The sequence below is a fragment of the Aplidium turbinatum genome, chromosome 5, assembly GCF_918807975.1.
Source record: "Aplidium turbinatum chromosome 5, kaAplTurb1.1, whole genome shotgun sequence".
Classification (NCBI taxonomy): Eukaryota; Metazoa; Chordata; class Ascidiacea; order Aplousobranchia; family Polyclinidae; genus Aplidium; species Aplidium turbinatum.
The window spans coordinates 28,996,897-29,020,389 of record NC_137476.1 but is presented as its reverse complement, the minus strand read 5'-3'; the positions used below and the strand labels follow the sequence as shown (position 1 = coordinate 29,020,389).

Here is a 23,493-nt window from a genome sequence, read left to right as displayed (position 1 = left end):
TTAGCGAATTATGCACTCACGAGTTTTCTTCACAGAAATATTTCGAAGTTAGCTCGGGATTACGTCATTTTGTTTTGACACCAAAGTCTAGACATGGTGTGGTTGTGAAGACTTTCGACAAGCTTTGTTACGTGTTAAACTATTATCCAGAAATTTTGTTGCTCTATGTCCGAAATCATCATTGGACCCTTTTTTTAGAGGCTTAAGCTAATCGTATTTCAAAAAATGAAAATCACTTTAAGAATTGATTTTACATTCAATGTTCAAACGTTTTTTATCATAGATAGCCCGTCTATTCTACACAGTAGTCTATAGCAGTTGCTGTATATGGCCTACATTAAGGTGTAGTCAAAGCCTACATTAAGGTGTAGTAGTATTAAATTTAAGGTAGGCTAATCTTGTCATGTAATGTCATTCGGACTTTATCTGTTGTGTTTACTCAGCCACTGACGAAATGGCAATACCATGTCACAATTTTCTCAACACTATTACGCAAACAGCATCTTTCGCCGACAGATCAATGAGACCATTGACTGACTCCAACGAAGTCCAGGTCAACAAACCTGCATGTGTTTTCCAAAACCATGTTAGCAAGTCAGCTTTGATAACCAACTTTCAACATTTTTGTTAAATTAACGTTTTCTGATGCTAACTCAACGGAAATATAAAATAAAAAGTATGTTTTTCATTTTGAAACTCAGGTATGAATTCAAATGAGTAGAGATTCAGACTCGCTGACGTAAACGGCCTTACGCACCAAGTTAAGTAAGTTGCATAACTTTCAAGTTGATCTACCGTCAAAGAACATCGCTTCCTGCAAGTAAGCAGTATTTTTTACACCACCGCAAACCTGAGTAGACTGAAAAAATGAGTTAGATGAGTGTACCCACGGAAGATATTGATCAGTAGGCCTATATTCTCCTTCGTCTGCTTGCTAGAGTAGACGTGCCTCCTTTATGGAGATTGGAAATTTTTTCGAGTATATCACTAGAAACAAGCAAATAAGTAGGAATTGCATGGTAGGCTACTGTGTTTTCATTTCTAAAAGTTTAAAGAAAGCAATATTTAACATTAAACGCTAAAATACCACTCAGAATTTATTTCTTGTTTTTATTAAAGTTCATTTAGTGATATTTTCTTAGTGCTGACTGACTGACTTCATTTGATTTTGTTCAATTCGTGGCGTTCCTTTAAAAGTTCGTTTAAAAGTTCCTTTAAAAGCCTACCTGAAAAACAAAGCGTTTAATTTAGAAAAATTCATACGTTTGCACTTTGTAGACTGCTTAGGCAAAGTAAAAGTTAACAACTTTTTAATCCTTTTGAACGTAAACTGTTTCAAGAATGAAACCTTTCATATCTGGACCCTTCATTTTCTTTGCTTGTATTATCAGGAATACGGTCTGGTCCCAACAGATAAACATACAAGTGATAGAAGTCAACACAGGTTTTGGAGTTATTCAAGGATATGTAAGAAATTTCTTATTAATTTTCTTGTTGCTGGTCAACAGTTTTCGAGCTGAAAGTAGGTTATACGAGACCTTGGACTAACTCATAATTGAAGACTTGAGTGAAGAACTAGGCATACTTTAGCCTCAGCACTTACTGCAGTCTGCAGCCTTAAGAAACAGATTACTGCTTGTACAATTTGTTGCCGTAGGCCAGTGGTTCCCAACTCATGGGTCGCGACCCAAAGTTGGGTCGCCTGATAATTTTTTTGGGTCGCTTGTTTTTCAGGCAAATTGTAGCTTGGGCGAAAAAAATTACAATAAAAAAAATTTAAAACGTGATGAGATCGATCACAAAACTGGAAAATATAAACACAAGTCATGAAGCGTTTCATGTCGAGACATCGGAAAGCTTTGTAGCATGATCGTAGTGCATGAAGTTTTAACAATTTTCGCTTTTATTATTGTTATTATTATTATTAAATGTAAACCCAACAAAAATTTCAGTCTTAAACATAAATTAACTTGACAAAGTTACGGGATATATATTGTAACGTGCACTATATGTCACGAACGCTATGTCGGACAAACTATGCCAAAGTTTTCCACACGTTGGACCACGCATAGGCTGGTGTGGTAAAACGCATCAAAGACAAAGCCCCAAGTGCTGTGTGGACTTACTGCTTTCTCCACAGAGAGGCCTTTGCTGCAAAAAAGCTGTCTCAAGAGCTGCACGAAGTGTTGAATGATGTTGTGAAGTGCATGTGTAAACTTCATCAAAGCAAGTCCACTAAATCGGCATTTGTTTTCGTCTTTGTGGATTCTGATTATTGACAAGCATTGCTGTTGCACACAGAAGTACGATAGTTGTAACGAGGTCGTGTCCTGAAGCGAGTTTGTAATTTGCGAGAGGAGATTGCTATCTTCTTGAGGCAACAGAACTGTGTGAGATTAGCCGAAAAGTTTTTGCAAGATGATTTCAAGGCAAAAGTTGCTCACCTTGCCGATATATTTGACTCTGTAAATTTTCTAAATTTATCTATGCAAGGCAACGGTTTTACGGTGATTGATCGCGCCGCAAAAGTTTCTGCTTGACACAAAAAACTCATATTCTGGAAAAGTTATGTCACCAGAGATGAGTACGATATATTTTCTCAGCTAACGCAATATATCTGTGGCAATGAAGTTGATATTAAGCAAACGATAATTAGACACCTGAAACAATTTGCCAAAAATTTTGTGCCCTACTATGGAGAATCTTTAACACTTAATAACCAAAATGATTGGATAATTGATCCATTTGTTGGAAAAGATCTGCCTCAACTTTCCATCCATGTTGCAGAACAGTTTATGGACGTAACGACACAAGTAGGAAGTAGCAAACTGTATTTCTTTTGCGTCCTTCAAAGACAAATACCCCAAAGATTCTGCAAACATCCACTTTTGGGCTTCCATGTACAAAGTGTATCCCACAGTTTCACAATTAGGGATTCAAAACAGATTCCATTTGCAACAACTTGGCTTTGTAAGATTGGATTTAGCGCCATGTGTGTATTGAAAACTGAACAGCGAAACTGGCTGGAAGTTAAAGCCGACATGCGGCTATGCCTAAGCAAAATAACGCCTCGATTTCAAAAACTCACTGACAGCAAGCCAGCACAGCAATCTCATTAGTGATTTGATAAACATATTATTTTCGGAAAAAGTTACTGCTTTTGTAGTGCTGTTTGTTTGCAACGCAACCTTGTATGGGTTTTAAAATATTACGACAATTTGCTTGGGTCGCAAGATTTTACTGAAGTAATTTTTTTTAAAAATGGGTCGCCTTAAAAACGAGTTGGGAACCACTGCCGTAGGCTATAGGCCTACAAGCGATCGAGCAATTTATAGCCTAACTTGAAAATTATTACATTGTAAAATTATAAACAAGGATTTACCTGTTTCTTTCAATTTGTTAGACGCAAGATTCGGTCAGCAAATACCTGGGTGTTCCTTACGCACAACCAGCCGGCGGTTCTAACCGGTTCAAACCGCCCATACCTATGACCTCTCTCAACGAGCCATATCAAGCTTTCCAGCACAAACCTGCCTGCATGCAAAATCGAGCAAACTTGGAATCAATTCTTACTGAAGCAACAGGAAGAACAACTGATGGTAATTTACTAATTTTGTGTTGTCAAAGTAATGTAAAATACGGAACAGTTTGGGTATTCATCAGGATAATTATCGTTTCTACCACCAGTTGCAACGTTTATTTTCAGAACGGTGGTTTCGTGCTGCGGTGGTTTGGTTAGTGGTGCAGTTTTGTCGTGTCCAGGCTTGTGGTCGGTGGTTGAACGTTTAGAATAAAGACCGAATGACCGACTGTTAAATTGAAAATATTTCATTACATATGAAAAGTACATTAAGTTCATTGTACATTACTATTCCGTTTATTTTCATTATCGTTCAGCTTATTTTTACGAAATATAATAATATAGCCTACACAGCCCTACACTAGCCTGTTCGGTTCAGTTTGCCATAGCCCTAAGAAGGACAGTAGGCATTTTTCTCTAGAACAGCGTAGCCTACTGTTTATACATGAGAGAAATCAAGGGCTGTAGTCGAAGGGGCGCCACTTCGTAATCGACGACGTGCCTTTATGTGTCTTGCCAAAGACACAGCCGCATGCTCTTGAGCGTTGTCGAACTGGTGACCTTTCGAACCATGGCTCTCATCACTCAGTTATGCAGCCGGCAGTAGCCTGTGGTAGAAACATAGCCAATGTCACTGACGTTGGTAATTTATAGACGTACGAAACACTTTAAAACTAAACCAAAACTTATAATATGATTACTGGAAATTTTTCATTGCAGTCACTTAAAACACTCGAGCTTTCTTTGTTGCAGTAGGCTACTTTGAGATAGGCCTATTAGGCTATCATTCTTGAGACAGTGGCTATGGGTGAACAAAAAATCAAAGCAGGTAGCCTAAGCATGAGCCATCACTGTGTAGATTTATCAGAATCAAATAAACGCAAATAACTAAAAAAAATTACTTCCAACAATTGGAAGCGAACTTGCCATTTTATAAAACTGATTGAGTAAAATTATAGCCTACCTATTTTTACTATTGCAGAAGTCCTAACTTTTAATGAACTTGGGATGAACGAAGACTGCTTGTACCTTGATATATACGCGCCCGCTCCATTGGAAGGTTTGCCAACGTTGATCCCAGTGATGGTCTTCATCCACGGAGGAGACTTCACCAGTGGAACAGGTAGTTTTTAAAAATTATTACTTTTTTTAACATGGTCAAACGGAAAGGATTAAATAAAAAGTTTTTGTATAAGTAGTTGTTGCAAGTTATGAAGAAACTAGTAGGAATGCTTGGTCAATCACAACATAACCATTAGAAAATAAAAGTCTCTGGTTTGCATGGCTTTTTCAGTCTTCTTTAATGGTTTTCGGCTGATGTAGAGCTATTATTTAAGTACATTTAATTGTTATATCAACAGATGTCTAGCTTAGGTCTTACAAATAGATTTTCATTTTTTTTTTGCGCAATTGATTAGGCTATCGTGGTGTCATCGGTATGATTTTATATGGGAATCATTTTATATTAGGTCGAACTTTCATGGCCACCATCAAATGAAGTTATCGATAATACTTATTCTCGGCAGGTTTTCTAACATTTCAAACTTGATGCAAGTAACTTTCTAAAGTAAAGTGAACTAATTACGTTTACAGCGCTGCCTCAAGTAGGCTATATTAAAAAAATGGCGACTAAGTCTGTAAAACAAAAGAACATACAAATAGCTTGTAATAGCTTTACACTTTCATAAATTAGCTTAATATAATAGCTTCAATACCTGGTGCTGATGCAACAGTTTCAATAGAACTGAACCAATGGGCTGGCAAGAAAACCAATAATAATAAAGTCGAGACGCAACCACAAGATATTATTGAAACAAGCAAAAATTGCTAGAGGAACAAAATTTTGTGGTCAAGAGCGTAAGCAAAAGGCAGCGGCTTAGACATTCAAAAATTTTTTTGACTACCATACTTGATTTAAAAAATTATTTTTACACCCAAGTTCACTCAATTTAGGAGCCGTTTTCAATGGAGAACGACTTGCGTTTTCACAAGAAGTCTTGGTCGTAGCTCTTAATTATCGATTAGGAGTCTTTGGATTTTTGTTTGGAGGAAATGATGATATTTCGGGGAATTTTGGAATTCTTGACCAAAGGATGGCGTTGAAGTGGATAAAAGAAAATATTCAAGTAATATGTCATATAGGCCTATATAGTTATTAGTTGCTCATGTAAAACATAAATTTAAAAAAATCATCAGCTAAAGAACAAGAAAGCAAAACTATTCTATTGTTTTAAAGAAAGCTGTAATTAATTTTATGAGCTTTCGCGCAACGAAACTCCTACTTGGGCAAAACATCCTTCATGTTCAATTTTAATAAGAGAAAAAATCATGTTTTTTTTTATCTTTTTTTGATTTGGGTTCACTTTGCTAATTTAGCTCTGTATTTTCTGTTCCAAGTTAAAAAAAGGGCTAACATTTTACCAATTTTAGGAGTTTGGTGGAGATCCTGATGCAATTACTATATTTGGAGAGGAGGCAGGCGGGTCATCTGCTCATATTCACTTGCTGGGAGCAGATAGCAACTCATTCAAAAACGTCATAATTCAGAGTGCGCAATATGATGATGGGGTTTTGAGTGAAAGGCAATGCACAGACCAATATAATAGTGAGAGGATTACTATTAACATAGCAATGCGCACATCGTCAACTGGTGGTAAAGTGGTTTATCAAGTGATCTTTCAGCACTAGGCCTACAATACAAAAATATGAACAATTTCTACTAAAATGTCACTTTCGGAAAATGCTGAAATACAATTTATCGATTGATTAGAAACTTAGATTGTGAAAAACTTTTTGACAGGATAATGCTGTCAGGTTTGCTTACTTATACCGGATAATTTTCTTTCCACGCAATTGTGTAGTGATTGGCTAACATAGCCTAAGCCTGTTGAAAAAAAGGACAATTTTAAGTAATTAACTGTACTTAAATTCTTCCAATCAAACTAAAATAAAAAAATTTTCAACACTTACGTTTTACCAGTCGTGCTATAAAATCTAGAATGCGTAAATTGGACCTCCACAACAATGAAAAAACTCACCACTTTTTGAAATCACATCCTGAGAAGCATAACCAACAAAAGGCTACTTTACCACATGAAAATAGAAGACCTATTGACTATAATTAAGCTACACCCACTTGCAGCAAAAATAAAAACAAAAATTTAAAAATTGTTCGGCCATATTAAAAGATCAAAATACCGAGTCAGCAAAGTTTGTATTGAAGGAAAAGTTAACGGAAAAAGAAAAAGAGACCGACCGCCAAGGCGATGGCATGACAACATCCAGTCATGGACCGAGTTCAATTTGATGTTACTGAGCGAGCCAGCTAAAAACCGTGACTCATGGAAACAGATAATCCATGTTGATGCACAGTCTGCTTCAAGCGAAAATGGCGACTATAAATATATAAACGTTTTTGCAGATTTTCTATCTGCTCTTGGCTATGACTGGACCAGTGATGTGAACGAGCTGCTGAGCACTCAGTCAGCAGATTTACTCCAATTGGTTTCGGAGTCTGTGGTGAGAATCAAAATTAGTATTTTGAAAAATGAAAATATTTTTAAAATAGTAGGCTATCCAATTTATCCATATAAGTTACCTTTACACAATATGATTTTACAAATCACTAATTCTTTGATTAAGAAAAACAATATTTTTTTTAATATGTCACTTTTTTCTGTTGCAAAGAAAAGTTCAGTTGAGCAAGTTTAAAATTTAAATTCTATGTTTCACAACCGCTTTGTTGTATTTTTTTATTTTCAGGGCACATGGAGACCTTGTAATCTCTCTAATATCTTAAATGATTTTCCCAGCGTTTTGATGAAGCAGGAAGATTTTTCAAGCAGTAGCAGTAAGTTCAACTCTACAATTTTTTCATATGAAACCGAACACGTCCGTCTCAACTACAGCGAACTATTTGCACTCGATTGATCTCCTGCAAACGTCCGCGAACATGGCCTTTTAAACCAGACTGCCATGTGACAAAAGGATAAAGTGTTTGATGGATGTGTTTGTGGCCCATCTATTCAGACACTTTAAGCATATTCATCTTTCTCTACAATTGCCTCTCCATCTGTAGACTAGACTTCACCAAAGTTTTAGTTTTAGATATTGTAAAAATGTCATTTACTCGAGCTGTTTGAAACCGTTATTTTGTAAAAAGCAATGCAAAACTTTCTTCCATGAAAAAGATTGAAATACATCAATTTTTTTATAAAGTAATTGAATTCGAAACGAAATGAAATGAAAAAAAAAGCAATCTTGTATCGAATTTGAAGAAAATATTTAAATAAATAGTTTGCGGGAACGTTTTTGAGTAGAATTTTTAGGTCATGACTCATGACGCAACTCAACGTAACTCACTGTAATCTTTTTTGTGCTTTCTTCATTCAGAGACCTTTTGTATATATTTTTTTCGCTTGAAGCTTGTAACGAAACATAATTAAACTAAAACAAAGAATTTTGGGTCAGCACAAAATACGCAAAACGTCGAAACATTAACTCTTAAATTAGGTGCCAATATGTCTCACGGTGCCAAACAACTTGTGGATAAGAACTTCAGCTGCATGGAAACATGGGCCCAAGAATGGAACGAGCTGCCACATATCCCTCCCCAGTTTTCAGTTATGCCAGCACTCTCCATCCCTCCTGGAGCAGACCTCTCAAGAAAGGCATGGGTCACATTGAACAGGATCAGATGTGACGTTGGCTGTACTGGAGCTAATCTGTTTAGGTGGGGGTTGCATAATTCGCCGATATGTGTCTGCGGAGCGGTAGAACAAACAATGCAACACATACTCCACGAATGTTCCATCTTACGACCCCCAAGTGGAATCACTGGTATTCGACAACTGGACCCAACTACCGTATCTTGGCTGCACGAGGAGGCATTGCCAATCTAAGCTGCTACAAGTCAAACGAGAGAAGAAGAAGAAGAAGAAGACGGTGCCAAAAAAATATTCAAATAAGTGAAAATTTGTAAATTAAGCACATCTCGTCTATAATAGCACAAGTGAGATAACAGCCTAATGTAATTTGCTTCAGGCGTACACAAAATGTAGTCCGTAAGCAACTCTCGGTGACAACAACTGTTTTCGATGCAGATATTTCGGTTTTGTGCGGGACCAATTCTGGCGTTGGACAAGAACGTGAGTTCGACGTCACAGATGACGCATGGTTGTTCAACGTCACCGAAGACATAGTGACGACATCTTTTCCACAACTCTACGAAAACATCAACTCTGGCACCATTGGCTTCATGAGTGAGGTGAGTAGTTTGGTTTGCTAAAATCATGGCTTTTTTGAAGTTAATGCGCTAATGTTAGAAAAAAATGAACACGTTTCCTTAGAGTTTAATTGCAACCGAAATAACTTCAAGTAGCAATAGTGTTAAATTACAAAATAACAAACCGTTAAACCCTAAAAAAAGATTAGTTAATAAGCTTCAGTAGTCTCAAACAAAATTATGTGATGGAGAAGGAATCGCTTTCATTTTATCGGACACCATTTTGTTGAGTTTGATATTTTTCGTGAGTAATTTCAATAAATTTATTTATTTTTTGTACTGTTTATTGCTTGCGACTTGTTTCAAAAAGATTTTTGTAAACTGAAGTTTCATTTTGGTTACATAAACTTGTTTCAGGTTTTCCCAATAGCTTTCTCACGCTACTTTACTACTAGACTACTTTACTACTGTACATTACTAGATAATATGAAAAATAAAGCTATGTAATAGAGCTAGCTAAATATGCTATTACACAACAAGCATAGCCTATAACCTATGTAACAATACAAGACTAAACCATGGACTAAACATTACTGTGATTCAAACGCAAAAATTGTTACCTTATTTTATATGTCTGCGACGAAAGTAAAGTGTCAAAGGTTTGTAGGATGACTCTCACTGCTGGTGCTGGTACAAGTCTAGATCTAACCGAATAACTTTATGCAGAATTATTTTCAATTTTATGCTGGATATGATTTTGATGATTCAGACGCAATTCAAAGAAGTAGTTTTTCTTTCAACACTTTCGGAGATCAGTATTACAAAACGTGGGCAGAAGAGGTATGTAGTTAAAACTTTATGTAAGCATAAGCTTAGCATATACTGTAAAGTAAGCTTATTAATTGTTGTTTCACCCAAACACAGTCCGAGTTTACGTATGTTTGTGCAATGTGCATACAGCAATGCTCCAAAAACTTTTATCTTAAGTTTCAAAAATAACTAAAAAAAGCAAAATGTAGACTTAATTTGTAAAAATATTTTGGCGGGAAAAAAGAAAAATAAAAGTCAGGAAAACATGGTGGGGTTTTGGAGGAAACGGCAAACAAAACTCAAAAAAGCATATACCTCAAAATAAACTTTGAATTTAAAGGTTAGGAGAACTCTAAAGATTTGTGTCAGCAGAAAAAAAAACATTAAAAAGAAAAAAAATAGTCTAGCCTACTGGTCACAAAGTAGTAGTCTACAGGTGTAAAGTAACGTAATGTGAAAAAGTATGCACAATATAGATTAATGATTCTCCAAAATGATAGCTTTTCTCTGAAAATGAAAGATTGTTCCTAAATAAACAGATGGGATGCTTTGCTACATAATTAGGCCGCGCAAAGTTTTCGGGCTCCATGCAATGAGTCTGAGCTCTTAACACTAGAACGGCCGAGGTGTCGAAATCGACACTTTTAGAAATTTATTTCACTATTTTTGGCCTTAGCCTAATTGTTATCGCAACGTTTTCAAACTTCCAGTAGCTTCCCAATTATGCTTACAGTTTATAGTTCAGTATTATTTTTTTTTTAAATCTTTTTATGTTATCTACAATGTGTGGATATACCTCTAACAACCGAGGAGTCGAAATCGACCCTTATACAAATTTAATTGTATAGAAAAATTTGAAAAATATAAAAGATTTCCGGTATGAAAAAAACTAATTCAATAGTTTTCACACTTAAGCTACGTTATAGCGTTTCTCACGGTATTATCCAACGCTCGGCTTGATGTGTGTCATCGCTCGGCTTGATTTTTGGTCAAGTACTGGGTTTACAGATACCTTTCACTAATCTATCAGCGATTAGCAACAGATGTTTATTCATATTCAAGAACCACTGGAAGGACTTGTTGCTAATTGCATCTACAACAATTACACGCCGGATTGGAGCCTAACAATCGATGAACAGCTATTTCTAATGAAAAACAGATGTCCTTCTTATCGTGTTCATGCCAAACAAGCCAGACAAATTTGGCATGAAAATATGGGTTTTTTGAAAAGTGTCCATTTTGACACCAGCGGCCGTTGGAGGTATATTTCTTTTCGGCCGTTCTAGTGAATTAGCTCAGTTTCAAAAGTACCCCTTGTTAACGTTGCTGCTCCTTTATAACTATAAAGCACGACGTTTGCCACATGATATAGTTCGTTTGGCCAAAGGCATGTCGGCCTAGTTAAACGTTTTGTAAATACAAGTTTAAAATATTATTTTTTTATAAGGTAAAGGCTTTAAAATTTATTTTTCTTGAAGATATCCCGAACGACAAGCAAACTAAACATGGATACCTACAAATACATGTTCACCGGACAAGCAATTGATGGTTCTGCAGGCCTGTCTACAGAACTTCCTTACATTTTCGGTTTCCAACCAAATCCAGTTATCAATGCTGCTCTTGTAGAAACCATGATGGCTTACTGGATTAATTTTGCAAAAACAGGGTAAGTCGATTTCTTCATACTATGAGATTTTTTACATGAGCCTACTAAAAAAGGAGTGAACCCATAAACTTCCTGGGGGTACAGAAAGCGGTTTGCACCGTCCTGATAAAGTAGGCCTATTAATGCTTTCGCTTGGTTTGCCAAATGTAGTAAGTTAAGTCTATATTTTCGTCATTATTGTTTTTCAATGTAGCTTATTGCTGAGGTAGCTGATGAAGATGTATGGTAGGGACACCATTACTTCTGATAGGCTAAATACAGAATGGGCCCTTCGTTGACTATGCTCAGTGCCTTAAGCCACAAAATTAGCTGGTAGGCTGCAGGCAATTTAGGTACAATTCGTGTGATTCCTTTTTCACTAAAATGTCCAGTAAGATTTGCAACTGATTGCAAACTAAAATAAATCAACTAAACCTTGCGTGTGATCAGATTCATTGCTTTAAGAGAGAGATAATGGTATTTGTTACAGTAAATTCTATCTGAATTGTTTCAGCAACCCCAATCCGATGGATGCTATTGATTCTTGGCCGCTTTATAACGCTAATTCGATAGACGATTCTTCATGTCGAAATATCATCGAGCTAAACGCAATCCAGACAATCATATCCTCTGATAGCACCGCTTTGAGAACGTGGGATTTTTGGACCGTGTATTACGAACTTCTAGGTGTGGGCTCCATTTCTTTGCTTTGGCGTAGACTATATCTATCGATAAAACCGATAAATTTTTTTCCAAAATAAAACCTCAATAAAATAAAATAAAACAAATATAAATAAATCTTTCTTAAATAAAATATCTTAAATAAAATAAATGTTTCCAAAATAAAACCAAAATAACTAGAAAACAAGAAAAATATCATTTTTTGTCTTAACCTTTAAGATAGATTGACAGCTTAACACTTTTTGCTTTTATTGTAAGCCTACTCAGTCAATGATAGTTTCCTATTTGTTAGGTACGGTATATATAATTTGCTGTAAGTTACATTACATCATCGTACAGGATAATCTACTGACATAGCCCACTGTTGACCACATAAGATTTTTAACGTTTGCCTCAAAGACTGTATTTCGATTCCAGACCTCTCTTGCATAAAGAATGACACCAATTTGTTAGCACCAAACGAAGAAGAGTGCGAACCAAGTGTACAAGATGCGATCGGTAAGTATAGCCTACTTAAAATCCTTTTCAGCGTTTGTGCTCTGTATTTAAAACTGGTGCATCACATAGAGTAGTTTTCAAAAGGTTATTGCGCTTATGTTTGACCGGTTTTGCACAAACTAATGTTGGCGAAAGGGAGTGCGGCGTAGAGAAAGAAATTGCAAACAGCCATCCTTGAGTGCTCCATCCAAAAACTATGACACCCAACGGTTGTATTGTATCAAATGGTTTGGTCGTTTGAAGCTCCTCTGTCGTGTTTTGACTCAATATCTCATTGTTAAACAGGATCTCTTACAGTACATGCATTAGACTAGAAAAACCCAAAATATCGGCTATCACACCTTGTAATGAATTTTCCATGGTAGTTATCTTAATTTTACTTCCCAGATAAGCATTGCCTACCCTGACTTCCAGTACCGGTACTCTACTCGTGAACCTTTGCTCAAGCACAACTTGCTATATTGTTATTACAGGTATGGCTGTGTCTAACGAGGATGCTGCAATTATGTTGATAGTCTTTATTGTCCTCACAGGAGTTTTTCTTATTGCATCATTGATAACATCCTTCTGTTGCTGGAGATACAAGTAAGATCGTAAACTCAACTGCTTTGCCTTTCTTTTGTGAATACAACCAACAAATTGTCCTATTGAAAAATTTGCAAACGCTTGCAAAGCTAATCATATTTTTCAGAAAGTAAACTTACCATTGAAGCAACATATATTTCTTTGCTTGAGTAGCCTATACGGGGCCGAGGTTTTATCTTTTTATCATCCAAGGTTGGTTTTCTTAAACAACACTGAAAAATTATTCTATTTCTGCTCAGTTAGCCTTCAGAAATCTTTTTTTTTGCCGACTTTATTTAAGCAGAAGTTGAGCACAAACATAAACTTGAGGTTTAAGATTTTAATATGTTTGTGATTTTGCAGAAAAAAGTTTCAACGACAAAAAAAGAAGAACAAGAAGGAACGAGGCCATGACAACCACAGTTCCAGCGCCGAATGTAAATTCTAATTCCCAGCCACAAAGAGCTATGAAAGACAAAAAATTGTATGGGTTTTCCACCGACTATAGTTGATTGTTGTCAAATTATCTAAACTAAGGTGTCGGAGGAAAAAATCCGCAAATATAACTTTACAATCTTTTACACTGACTACGGGTAGTCTAAAATCCATTTTGAAGTTAAATTTAACACACGAAATCACTTTCAAATAACCTGAAATTAGATCTTTGAATACGAGAATATGTCTCGAGCTCTTATGTTTACTGTAATGAGTATGCAAGTTGAACCAAGGTATGCTGTGAAACAGAACTTTAATTCCTCATGTTCCATACATTGCACGATGTCCCATTTATTGTGATCGTTTGTAGTATACACTCCCTGCTCTGTAATTTCAATAATGAACTCTAAAACTGATCATTTTAAAAACTTGTAAAGTGTTCAAGCAACAGTGTTGAAGTATCTTTGTGCTGACATAAATCAATAATCTTGTTTAGTGAACGCCGAAAGGTTTCATCGTACAATATAAAACAATTACCATTAGTTGTAGCTACTGTTAAAAAACAAGATCTTCAAACAAATATAACATTGTAATATTCATCATTCAGCCATCAATTGTTGTACAGTACATCATCTCCCCATATTTTCTTCTTCTTCCAATGCAATCCTTTCCTTCTGCTATACCTTCAACACCCAACTGATCGTTATATTATGACAGCGATATGATGAAAATATAAGTTATACCATGGCCACCTAAAGATACGGCCTGATTTGTCACATTTTGCAGAAATTTCTAGGTTTTTCTAACTTTGGGCGAACGCTTAAATATATTTTTCAAAAAATTAGATTTTTACACTTTCTTTATTCTTTTCCCCAGATGACACAATAGGTTTTAACATCCTCACATGTTGAAAAACAAAGAAAATTTGATTTTGTAGATTTTAGTCAGACTGTTAATTTTCAATAACAGTCTGATTTTGCGTTTTTCAACTTACTTTTTCTCATTTGCTATTGCTTCCCCAAGGCAACAAAAAAGTTTTTTGTCATTAGGAAACCGCAAAAAGTAAAAACATCTCAAAAAATGTCAGTTAAGCACTAGCAGTAGCTGTAATCAAAATCTGCAAAATGTGACAAATCAGGCCGCATCTCCAGGTGGCCATGGTTATACCATACTACAAAAGATGCAAAATGGTTCCATTCTGTAGGCTCTGTTGATGTTCACATTCCATTTCTAAACAATAATATTCCATATAGCCCACTACTGTGGGAGAGTGAGGTTTTTTTCCTTTTGATAGCATACCTTGATTGAAATATTTCTCTTATAGCCTGGGGTGATTTTTAAGCATATAGAATAGACGTTGTACGCTGAACTAGTACCGTACTGCCCTTTGGTCGTTTTTGTTTATAATTAATGTTAAGAATAACTTGTGGTAATTTGACTGTATTGACAATAAAATTAATTTACAAATTATAATGAACATTCTTGATGATGTGATTCAGCAATGACTGTCTAAATTGATCAGTAATCGGGAGTTATTATAGTGCAAGAATTAAAGGAGCTAACCTAGACAACCACTTTATCTCGTCCAGATCTCAACCCGATTAGGTACGAATCTGACCAGATAAAATAGATGTCTGGAAAGCTTCTTGAAGCCAGAAAATGACAAAAAACGACAACTCCAGTTTTACGCCTGCACGTGCCGCCCGTATATTCTTCCTCACCTGTGCGCAGTCTACAGCGATTTTTTTTGTTATCTATTGCAGTGTATCAGTGCTTTACTTGTTTCAGGTAACCTACCTATAAAATGGAACGGAAGCTCTTTAGGCCTATGCAGTTCCAGATTTACCATTAGACCAAATAGGCTGAAGCCTAGGGCCTCGATTTGCGAGCCTCAAAGTTCAAGACGTAGCATACAACCTTTATTTAAAAACGTTTAAACATATTTGTAGAAATTTTCATTTAGGCTAGTAATAATCTTAACTACCGACTCTTTATTGCAACGAAACTACGTCATATTGTTCAATTTTCATTTTTTATTTATAAATAATTGAAAAAAAACAAGTAAATTAGGCTACAAAGAACCAGCAATATCAGTACAACTAAGACTTGTATTAAACATTAACACAATATCAAATACAACAGTCTGTTTATGCACAATCTCAAGTTAGACTTTGCAATAACTTATAAACAAACTATTCAAACATTTCAACACAAAATCCCAAGCAGCTTTAAAAGAGGACCAAGATCTACATGTTGTGAAAACCGACTTTTTTTGATTTTTGAAAAAGCGCGACAAATGACAAAGAAACGTCAGGACAAACGAACAATTTATTGTCGCATCCAGGCTTACACCCGGTGGTTGAAGATTTAGATTAAGTGAACGGAAAGGCAAAGAAGCAATCTTCGTGTCCACCTTCAGGCATGCCTTTAAGTGTCATGCTAAAGACACAGCCGCATGCTCTTGAGCGGTGTCGAACCGGCGCCCTTTCGATTGCCGTTGCAGGGCTTTCACCACTCGGCAATGCAGCCGATAATAATTTATGAATTGATTGGACAAAAATAAAGACAGAAGCTAAAGCAAACTAAAATGTGTTGAAAGCATGTTTTCCTTAACGCAGTAGGCCTACCAATTTTTACTTTAAGCATGGCAAAGGCTTGTAAGAGACGGAAAATGAAACAGGTGCAACTGTAAGAAACGCACATTAACTAGCTACTGTGAGCTATACTACAAAAAAAATGAACGTTCCTCCCTAACGGTTTGAACATGTAAAAAAAATTAGTCAGCAAACGAACGCTAACTAGAAAAATGTAAGACAAGCAATACGGTTTTCGCAATCAACCATACTTGCAAAAGATATTGCACATTGTTGTGAACTTTACTTGAAAATAACATCTTCAAAATATTTGTGAATGGCTATGGAAGTGGACGGCTGCATTGCATCAGCGTCGTCTGCATCCAATTCGTCATCAGTTGCGCCATCTGCTAACGGACTATCGTGATCAGATACCAAATAACCGTAGTCAACTTTCAAGTGACGAGCCTGGGTGGGAGATTTGTATCTAAAAACCGCAAAGGAATAATATCTGTTAGTAAGGATTAGAGACATATATTTATTTTATCCTACATCAAAAACCGTGTTTTGCTTTACTTTAAGTGTAGGCTAAGTCCTACACAAGAATTCTTTTAAAACGGAATCAGTGTTTTGAAAGTAGCCTACTGTACCTGCATTCCACCAACTGTCGTTTTAGCCTGGCTATCTCCATTTCAAGCTGCGGAATTAATTTTGCTCTTTCTTCGTTTTCTTGAATAGTTTTAAGACACATTCGCACAACATGAACCGACCGTTTTTGCTGAAAAAAAACGCCCTTCAATTTTAGCAATAACCCACTATTTTTTGCAGCACCAAATTGGTACAATCTAAATTCTTGAGCACAACAGCGAAATTTAGCTGTTGGAGACCGATTGCAACTTTTTCTAATTTTCACAGAATAGATTACACCGAACCATTTGTTGGCAAAAGTTTCGATGATGAATTCTTCAACAGCGGATGGGCTACTTGAAACCTCCAACAGCGGATTGCTGAATTCTCCAACAGCGGATTGCTGCTGAATTCTCCAACAGCGGATTGCTACTAAATTCTTCAACAGCGGAAGTAGGAATTTTTTGAATGGCCAGCTTACGCCCTTTCTGAATTCCACCAAGATTCGAGCTTGAGGACAGGCTCGGATTAACCAACTGGATGACGTAATATTTTCCAGTCCGTTCTAACCAACTGGATGACGTAATATTTTCCAGTCCGTTCAAAAACATTAGTCTTATTGCTGACAAAGAACGCAGAAAGTAACATTACCTGTCGATGATAAAATTGTTTTTGTTCATTCAATTTTTCTTCAAAGAGTATTTCGTTTTTTGTCAGCTCTTCTTGCAAGCGCTGGATGATGACATCATTCTTATCGTCAGACGGGTTAGTGGTAAGCTGAAATAAGCAACAATGTTAAGCTATCATTATCAAATAAGCTATTTAGTTGTTTTCATCGAGTTTTCAAAACGAACGCCTCATTTTTATTTACATCTTACATTTTCAGGTTGAGGGTCCTCAAGCTATGTCCATGGAAATCTTACAATAGGTCAGCAACAGTGTTTCAAATAATGTATCAGTTACCGGTACAGTGATGTGATTTTGGTTGAAACACAACTATATTCAAAGTGTTTCACCGGTCGTAATATAAGGCTATTTGGAGTGTATGACAAGCCTATTTCAAATAAAGGTGGTTTATAGGGTTATAACCAAAATCAACCCATGCATTTAGGCCAACGACGCATCTGAAACTATTGATAGCACAAAATATTAGTCCAATTATAAATAAGAAATAAACAGCAAACTATGGCTATTTGAAACAAAAGTAAAAAATATTTTTCCAAGCAAAATTCCTTGTCTAAGTTTCATTTTAAAATACGTGTCGTCGTGTTTGCAAAAAAAATTGGGCTGGCCACAAACTCAAAATGCAACTCCTGAACACAGTGGCATAGCTAGGGGGGGGGACCGCCCCGGGCGGCACTTTCAGACTACGATTTTTTATTTTGATTATAATCTGATAAAAAACGCATTTCATTTTCACATGCTTTTTCTTGAAGGGGCGGCAAAATCTGAATCCGCCTCGTGCGGCACATTCCCTAGCTACGCCACTGCCTGAACACCCTCAAGCAATAAAAGCTTATTGCATGAAAAGTGGTTCATTGCACGTAGTCTAATTAGGGTTAAAAGCAATTGTTGACAGCGAAATCTCGTTTCGATACAAAATTTATTGGTTTAATTTTGTTTAGAATTATTTTTCCTAAGACTGTTGAAAATTTATTTTTATTTTGAACCACTTTCCATACAAAACTTATCCGTTGTGTTGTATGAAAGAAATGTGTTTCGACCAACCTCAATTCGTTAATTTTAGACCAGCATCAGTAGGCTATGTTCCTTAACACATTCCACAAAACAAAGTAAATGTAAAAATACAAGATATGTACTTACTTGGTCAAAATAACGCTTTGTATTCTTTGATTTAGTTGCTCCCTTTGACTTAACGTACCTCCAATAACTTCTCTGCTCTCTCTCCTTTGGGCTTATAGCCAAAAGGTTGCGGGAGTGGGCTTTATTAGTCGGGGGAGAATCTCCAATATTCTCCTGGGCCCAACGGTTTAACGTCACAACGGCAAGATCAGTATTCGTTTTCAGTTGTTTGTTCGAATGTTTTTCTTTTGCGCGCACTTTTTGCGGAAAATGTTCAAGTATGTTTTTCTCCTGAGATAATTTGTTTGATGACTTAGTAGACTGACTTTTCTTCATGAACATTATAAAGCCTGAATCTGTCATTCGCCAAAACGATGTAACTTCGAATGCTTCAAAACTGCACTTTTCTTGAGTAAGCTGCTATCAGGCTGCTATGATAACAAACTTTGTTTTTGACCAATCTAGTCAAAGGCGTATTCAATCAACGCATGCGTAAAATAGTGACAATAATTCAAATCGCGGCTTTTTGTAGTTTGGACTGCAATCCACTTTTTCTAATTGATCAGTTCCATTGTCTCGTTTGTTTCAGTTTTAAATCTTCTTACCAGATGTTGCATTCCTGCGTAATCAGGACGTTCTTTCACGTTGATCCATGTAAAAAAAAATTCCAGCTGTGCGAACCAGTGACACCGCGTGTAACCAATTGCAATGTACCAAAATCTCAGACAATAAATCATTTCATTTCAACGTTGATTTAACGTCTGCATTTGTTGGGTTAATAAAAAAGAAAAGAAAAATTGCTTTGCTGGCTGAGATCCAGTTGCAGGTTCCTGCACATTTAAACATCTCTCACAGAATAAGTCAATAGCCCTGGTAATACAAAATTGGATGAATATGATGAAATTTTATACTGTAAGTAGGTTAATCCTTGTTTCTAGCACTAGTTGCAACGTTCATCTGACGAAATTGAAAGTAAAATTAACAACAAACAAGATGGTTTATTGCTTCACTGACGTTTACCATTCAATAAACCATCTTGTTTGTTGTTAATTTTACTTTCAGTTTCATCAGATGAACGTTGCAACTAGTGCTAGAAACGATAATTGTCCTGATGAACACCCAAACTTTTCAGTATTTAGGTTAATCCTCTTTCATTAAAAAGGTGTCTATTTGAAACATTCTGTTTCCACAAAAGTGCTTTGTTTTTGTTTCATTTCGCAAAACGAGCAAAACAATTTATGGTTGCTTGTTGGCCTATAGACCAGGGTTACTCAACTCAACTAGTGTAACAAAGGTCCAGTTTGACAAGTTGAATATTTTTAGCGGTCCGGTAAATAAGTTATTTTATACGCAACCACGAAAGTTAAATTATCTGTAGCCTACCAAACCACTTTTTAAGTAAAATGTAACTCAAATTGGATTTCTGAGAAAGTGTTGGGGAGTCTCGGAGTCGAAGCCCCCCCAGCAACTAGGATAATCACAGTAAAAATTGATTTTTAAGTCGTACATTTTGTACTAAAAGTACTTTATTAACTGAGTAGCCTATTACAATTAAGTTATCCAATTTTTAGAAAAAAGAATTGAATTTACTGCGGGGCTTTAGCCCATGGATTTAACTACAGCCTGCACAGCGCTATAGCATACTGCACACTGCACAGGCCCACTGAACGAAATGACCTCGCATGGGTAAATTCTAGTTTAAAATGTTGCAGTTAACAAGTTAAGTAGGTATCCTAAACTTGTTATTATTTCGTTTAGGATCTACACTTATAATCTTTTCGTGCACACTTTCGTTTATTATTTGATTCTTTTGTCCTAACTTGGCTAATACTTCGGATCCTCCAAGTTTCTAGCCACTTAATGTTTGTGTTTGGTTCGAATTTTTTTGGCTCTTATAGAACTAATATGTTGACACAGAATCAAACAGCATTTGTATTTTTGCAATTATTACTTTCTGTCGAACAAAGAATAGTCACATCACAAGTTTTCAACACACACGCTTTCTTTTTGAAGTTGACTATAGCGCAGGTGGTAGCCTACCACCCAATACCATATTTTTGAGTAGGCTACTACAATTTTATTAAAATATTAGCCTACTAACTGTAAGCTTAGTTTAAATGTTTAGCAACTTTTTAACATTATAAAACTCTAATTAACTACAAACAATTTTTAGTAATGCAGCGGCTGCATGGTTGAATGGTGAGAACGTTTGCGCGACATTCCCAAATGTCGTCGGTTCGACACCGCTAAAGAGTTTGCGGCTGACATCTCAGCAAAGACATGCTAAAGAAGGTATAGCAGCTGACTCGAAGACTAAGCTATATACTGTATTTCTTCGCAGCTTCCTGTTGTGTTGCATTTGTGATCGCAGTGTAGGCTATAGCACGTACTCTACTCAGTCTACTGCGGAGGTGACGAACCTGCGGCCCGTCAAAGAGTTTTGTGAGGCCCGCAAAACGATTTGACAATCGCTCATGCATTAAACACAAAAGACATCTCAAAGCTGTTTTATGCATTCACTGGTAAACCTTTCCTTTGCTATTTTCTTGCCCTAAACACTAACTTTCAAGGTTTAAAGTAAGAAAATAGGAAAGCTATAAGGCAAAGTTGTTAACACTATTCACCAACTTCACCTTGTATTTTTGGTCGATTTCAATCTATGACGTCATAGAATTTTGACAAGCGCTAAGTTGTGTGGCCCGATAACTCATGTGTAATTGACAAAGTGGCCCGCGACCGCAAAAAGGTTTGTCACCCCTGGTCTACTGCATTTGTTTTCACAATGGGAGAAAAAAAACGGGATTAAGCTAGCATATTACTGGACAGCTGGACTCCCATGTCAACGTTGCTGGATAGGCTATATGAAACTGGGTAAACAAACAAACTATTGAAATCCTTCTGTGGTCCGAAAGAAAAATTATTTCAAACTTATAGCTTCGATTTTAAACCTAAAGTAATCACCAAACTTATACGGAAATACAGTTTTGTTTGATAAAATTGGACAAATGCGAAGTGCAGCCTATGCCTACATTTTGATCAACAGGTTAACCCGTTGGGCTATTGAGCCCAAAAAGCGGCTAAGAAAAGGTAGGCCTAAGGCTAAGAAAGGGTATGGTAAGAAAAGGTATGGTAAGAAAAGGTACGGCTAAGAAAAGGTATGGTAACAATAAATGTTTTTCGGCAGCCGATTGCAGTAAGAATTGACGGCGATAGACACCGGTGTTTCGTGGTAACAATAATATGCACAGAAAAAAACGGAAGCCCCATAATTGCATCCGGGCCCTTAATGATGAAGACGTTGGGCTACGGCCCTGATTGAACGACAGTCCAGCTCAATAAAACCATGGAAAATTGTACAGCTGTGATAGCCTACCTCAAATATAGCCTACTTTTATAGCCATTATCTATTGTTATTCTATAGTAAATTTGTTTAATTTGGCTAAATTAGCGAGGTTGGTGAATGGCCTTCTTAAAGTTATGTCCGTTTAGCAAGGCTTATTAGCCTACTCCAGTTGATTCATATTCAGTGCAAGTAAGACAATAATTTTAATTTATTAGTGCTTGCCAATGAAGTACCGTAGCTAGTGTGATTGTTTTCCACGCCACGCTTCATTGCACAGAGCTGTAGGAAAGGTCTATTGTTTGTTGTGCCAATCTCTGCTTAACATGTGATAATCGACCGACGTAAACAGGCATCCAAGGCTTCATAAGCCATTCTGTCACTTTTTCAATCACTTTATAATTGAGAAGGTGCTTTCGCAAATGTAGGTTACGTGCTATCAAGCATAAGAAGTTAGAACACATCTTCAGTGCAAAGTGTTTGAAATTGAACCCTTTTGGCGTTGTTGACAAAAATATACCTTTTTCCCTATACTGTAGAATTTAACTCTGTTTTCCCTTTTTTTGACACTAATTTTATTAATATACTGCTTCACTTGACTAAACAGATAAGTTATTAAAGGGGTATTAAAGGAAAAACCTGACTTGGCGATTTTCCACGTTCTTTGTGTTTAACATGCTACCATAAAACGATTTTCAATAAAATTTTGCCCCATTGCGGTCTGACCACCATTGTGCGCGTGCTTTTGTCAGAGCTTTCAAAACGAGATTGGCCTGAGCAACGAAGCGTGCGACTGTAAAGAACGTCATAAAGTCTACGTCATAAAGTCTAGCAATCAACCGATCACGCAATAATTGTTACTGCGGGCGATTTGACTGTAGGCTATGTATGTATTTACATCAAAACAGCACATTTTAACATCAAAACAGCAGACAGTTTGCTCAAAACATCAGATTGGTAACGTGGCTTTTGTTATTGCTGGACTTTATGACGTATTCTTGAGCTGTGTTTGCACGTTTTGGTCATTTTGAAAAAAATGAAAATAAATGAAACACTGGACTTTGGGCCTTGCCAGCGCCATTGAAAACAAATTTTTTTGGGTAATTGTTTTTGAAATGTATTCTTGAATGTTCAGTTTACTCATTTTAATGCTTAATTCCGGTTTGAAATTTTCCTTTAGTATGCCTTTAAATATCTTACTAAATTCGAGAGTGGATGCTAGCAACAAACAGTAAAAATCAACGCAAGCCTGTGTCGTCACAAGCCGTAAAAAGAAGTTGTTACCACTGAATGCACTTTGATGACGTGCGACATATTTAAGGTTGTGGTTAATGCAATGCATTTGTGTAAAACGCAGGTAAGTTAGGTGTATTACAAACACCTGTGGATTTTGCACCAGAAAATCCGGCATGTAAGATGTGTTCGCGTGCCAGGGTTTTGGCCATCCTGGCGTAAAGGATTTATTTATAGCTTGTAACTTCAAATTGACGCGAATTGTTTTCATTGTAGGGGGGAGGATCTGTCCATTTTCCTCGCTAAATTTGTTTTCACTTTGATTGTGGCTCTCTGGTAATATCTCGAGTGTGGTGTTACGATTAGTCTCCAGCAAAGGATTACCAGAATTGCCAAGTGATTGTCAACACAACGTGTAGGGGATTAAACTACCATCCAACTGCGCATTAGCTTCACTACAATGGCGCAAGTTGGTGATCA

The 23,493-nt window shown here is 36.5% G+C and overlaps 1 protein-coding gene across 1 annotated transcript; it reads left to right on the top strand.

The window, feature by feature from the left end:
- The first annotated feature begins 1,283 nt into the window (after nucleotides 1-1,283).
- Nucleotides 1,284-14,909, top strand: LOC145771108 (para-nitrobenzyl esterase-like). Its single transcript, XM_082582847.1, has 14 exons — nucleotides 1,284-1,467; nucleotides 3,404-3,599; nucleotides 4,563-4,703; nucleotides 5,534-5,706; nucleotides 6,011-6,185; nucleotides 7,002-7,099; nucleotides 7,343-7,430; nucleotides 8,683-8,846; nucleotides 9,531-9,644; nucleotides 11,093-11,280; nucleotides 11,774-11,946; nucleotides 12,358-12,438; nucleotides 12,912-13,023; nucleotides 13,366-14,909. Exons 1-14 carry the CDS (start codon nucleotides 1,342-1,344, stop codon nucleotides 13,448-13,450), a joined length of 1,914 nt encoding a protein of 637 aa, XP_082438973.1. The 5' UTR covers nucleotides 1,284-1,341; the 3' UTR covers nucleotides 13,451-14,909.
- Nucleotides 14,910-23,493: the final 8,584 nt, after the last annotated feature.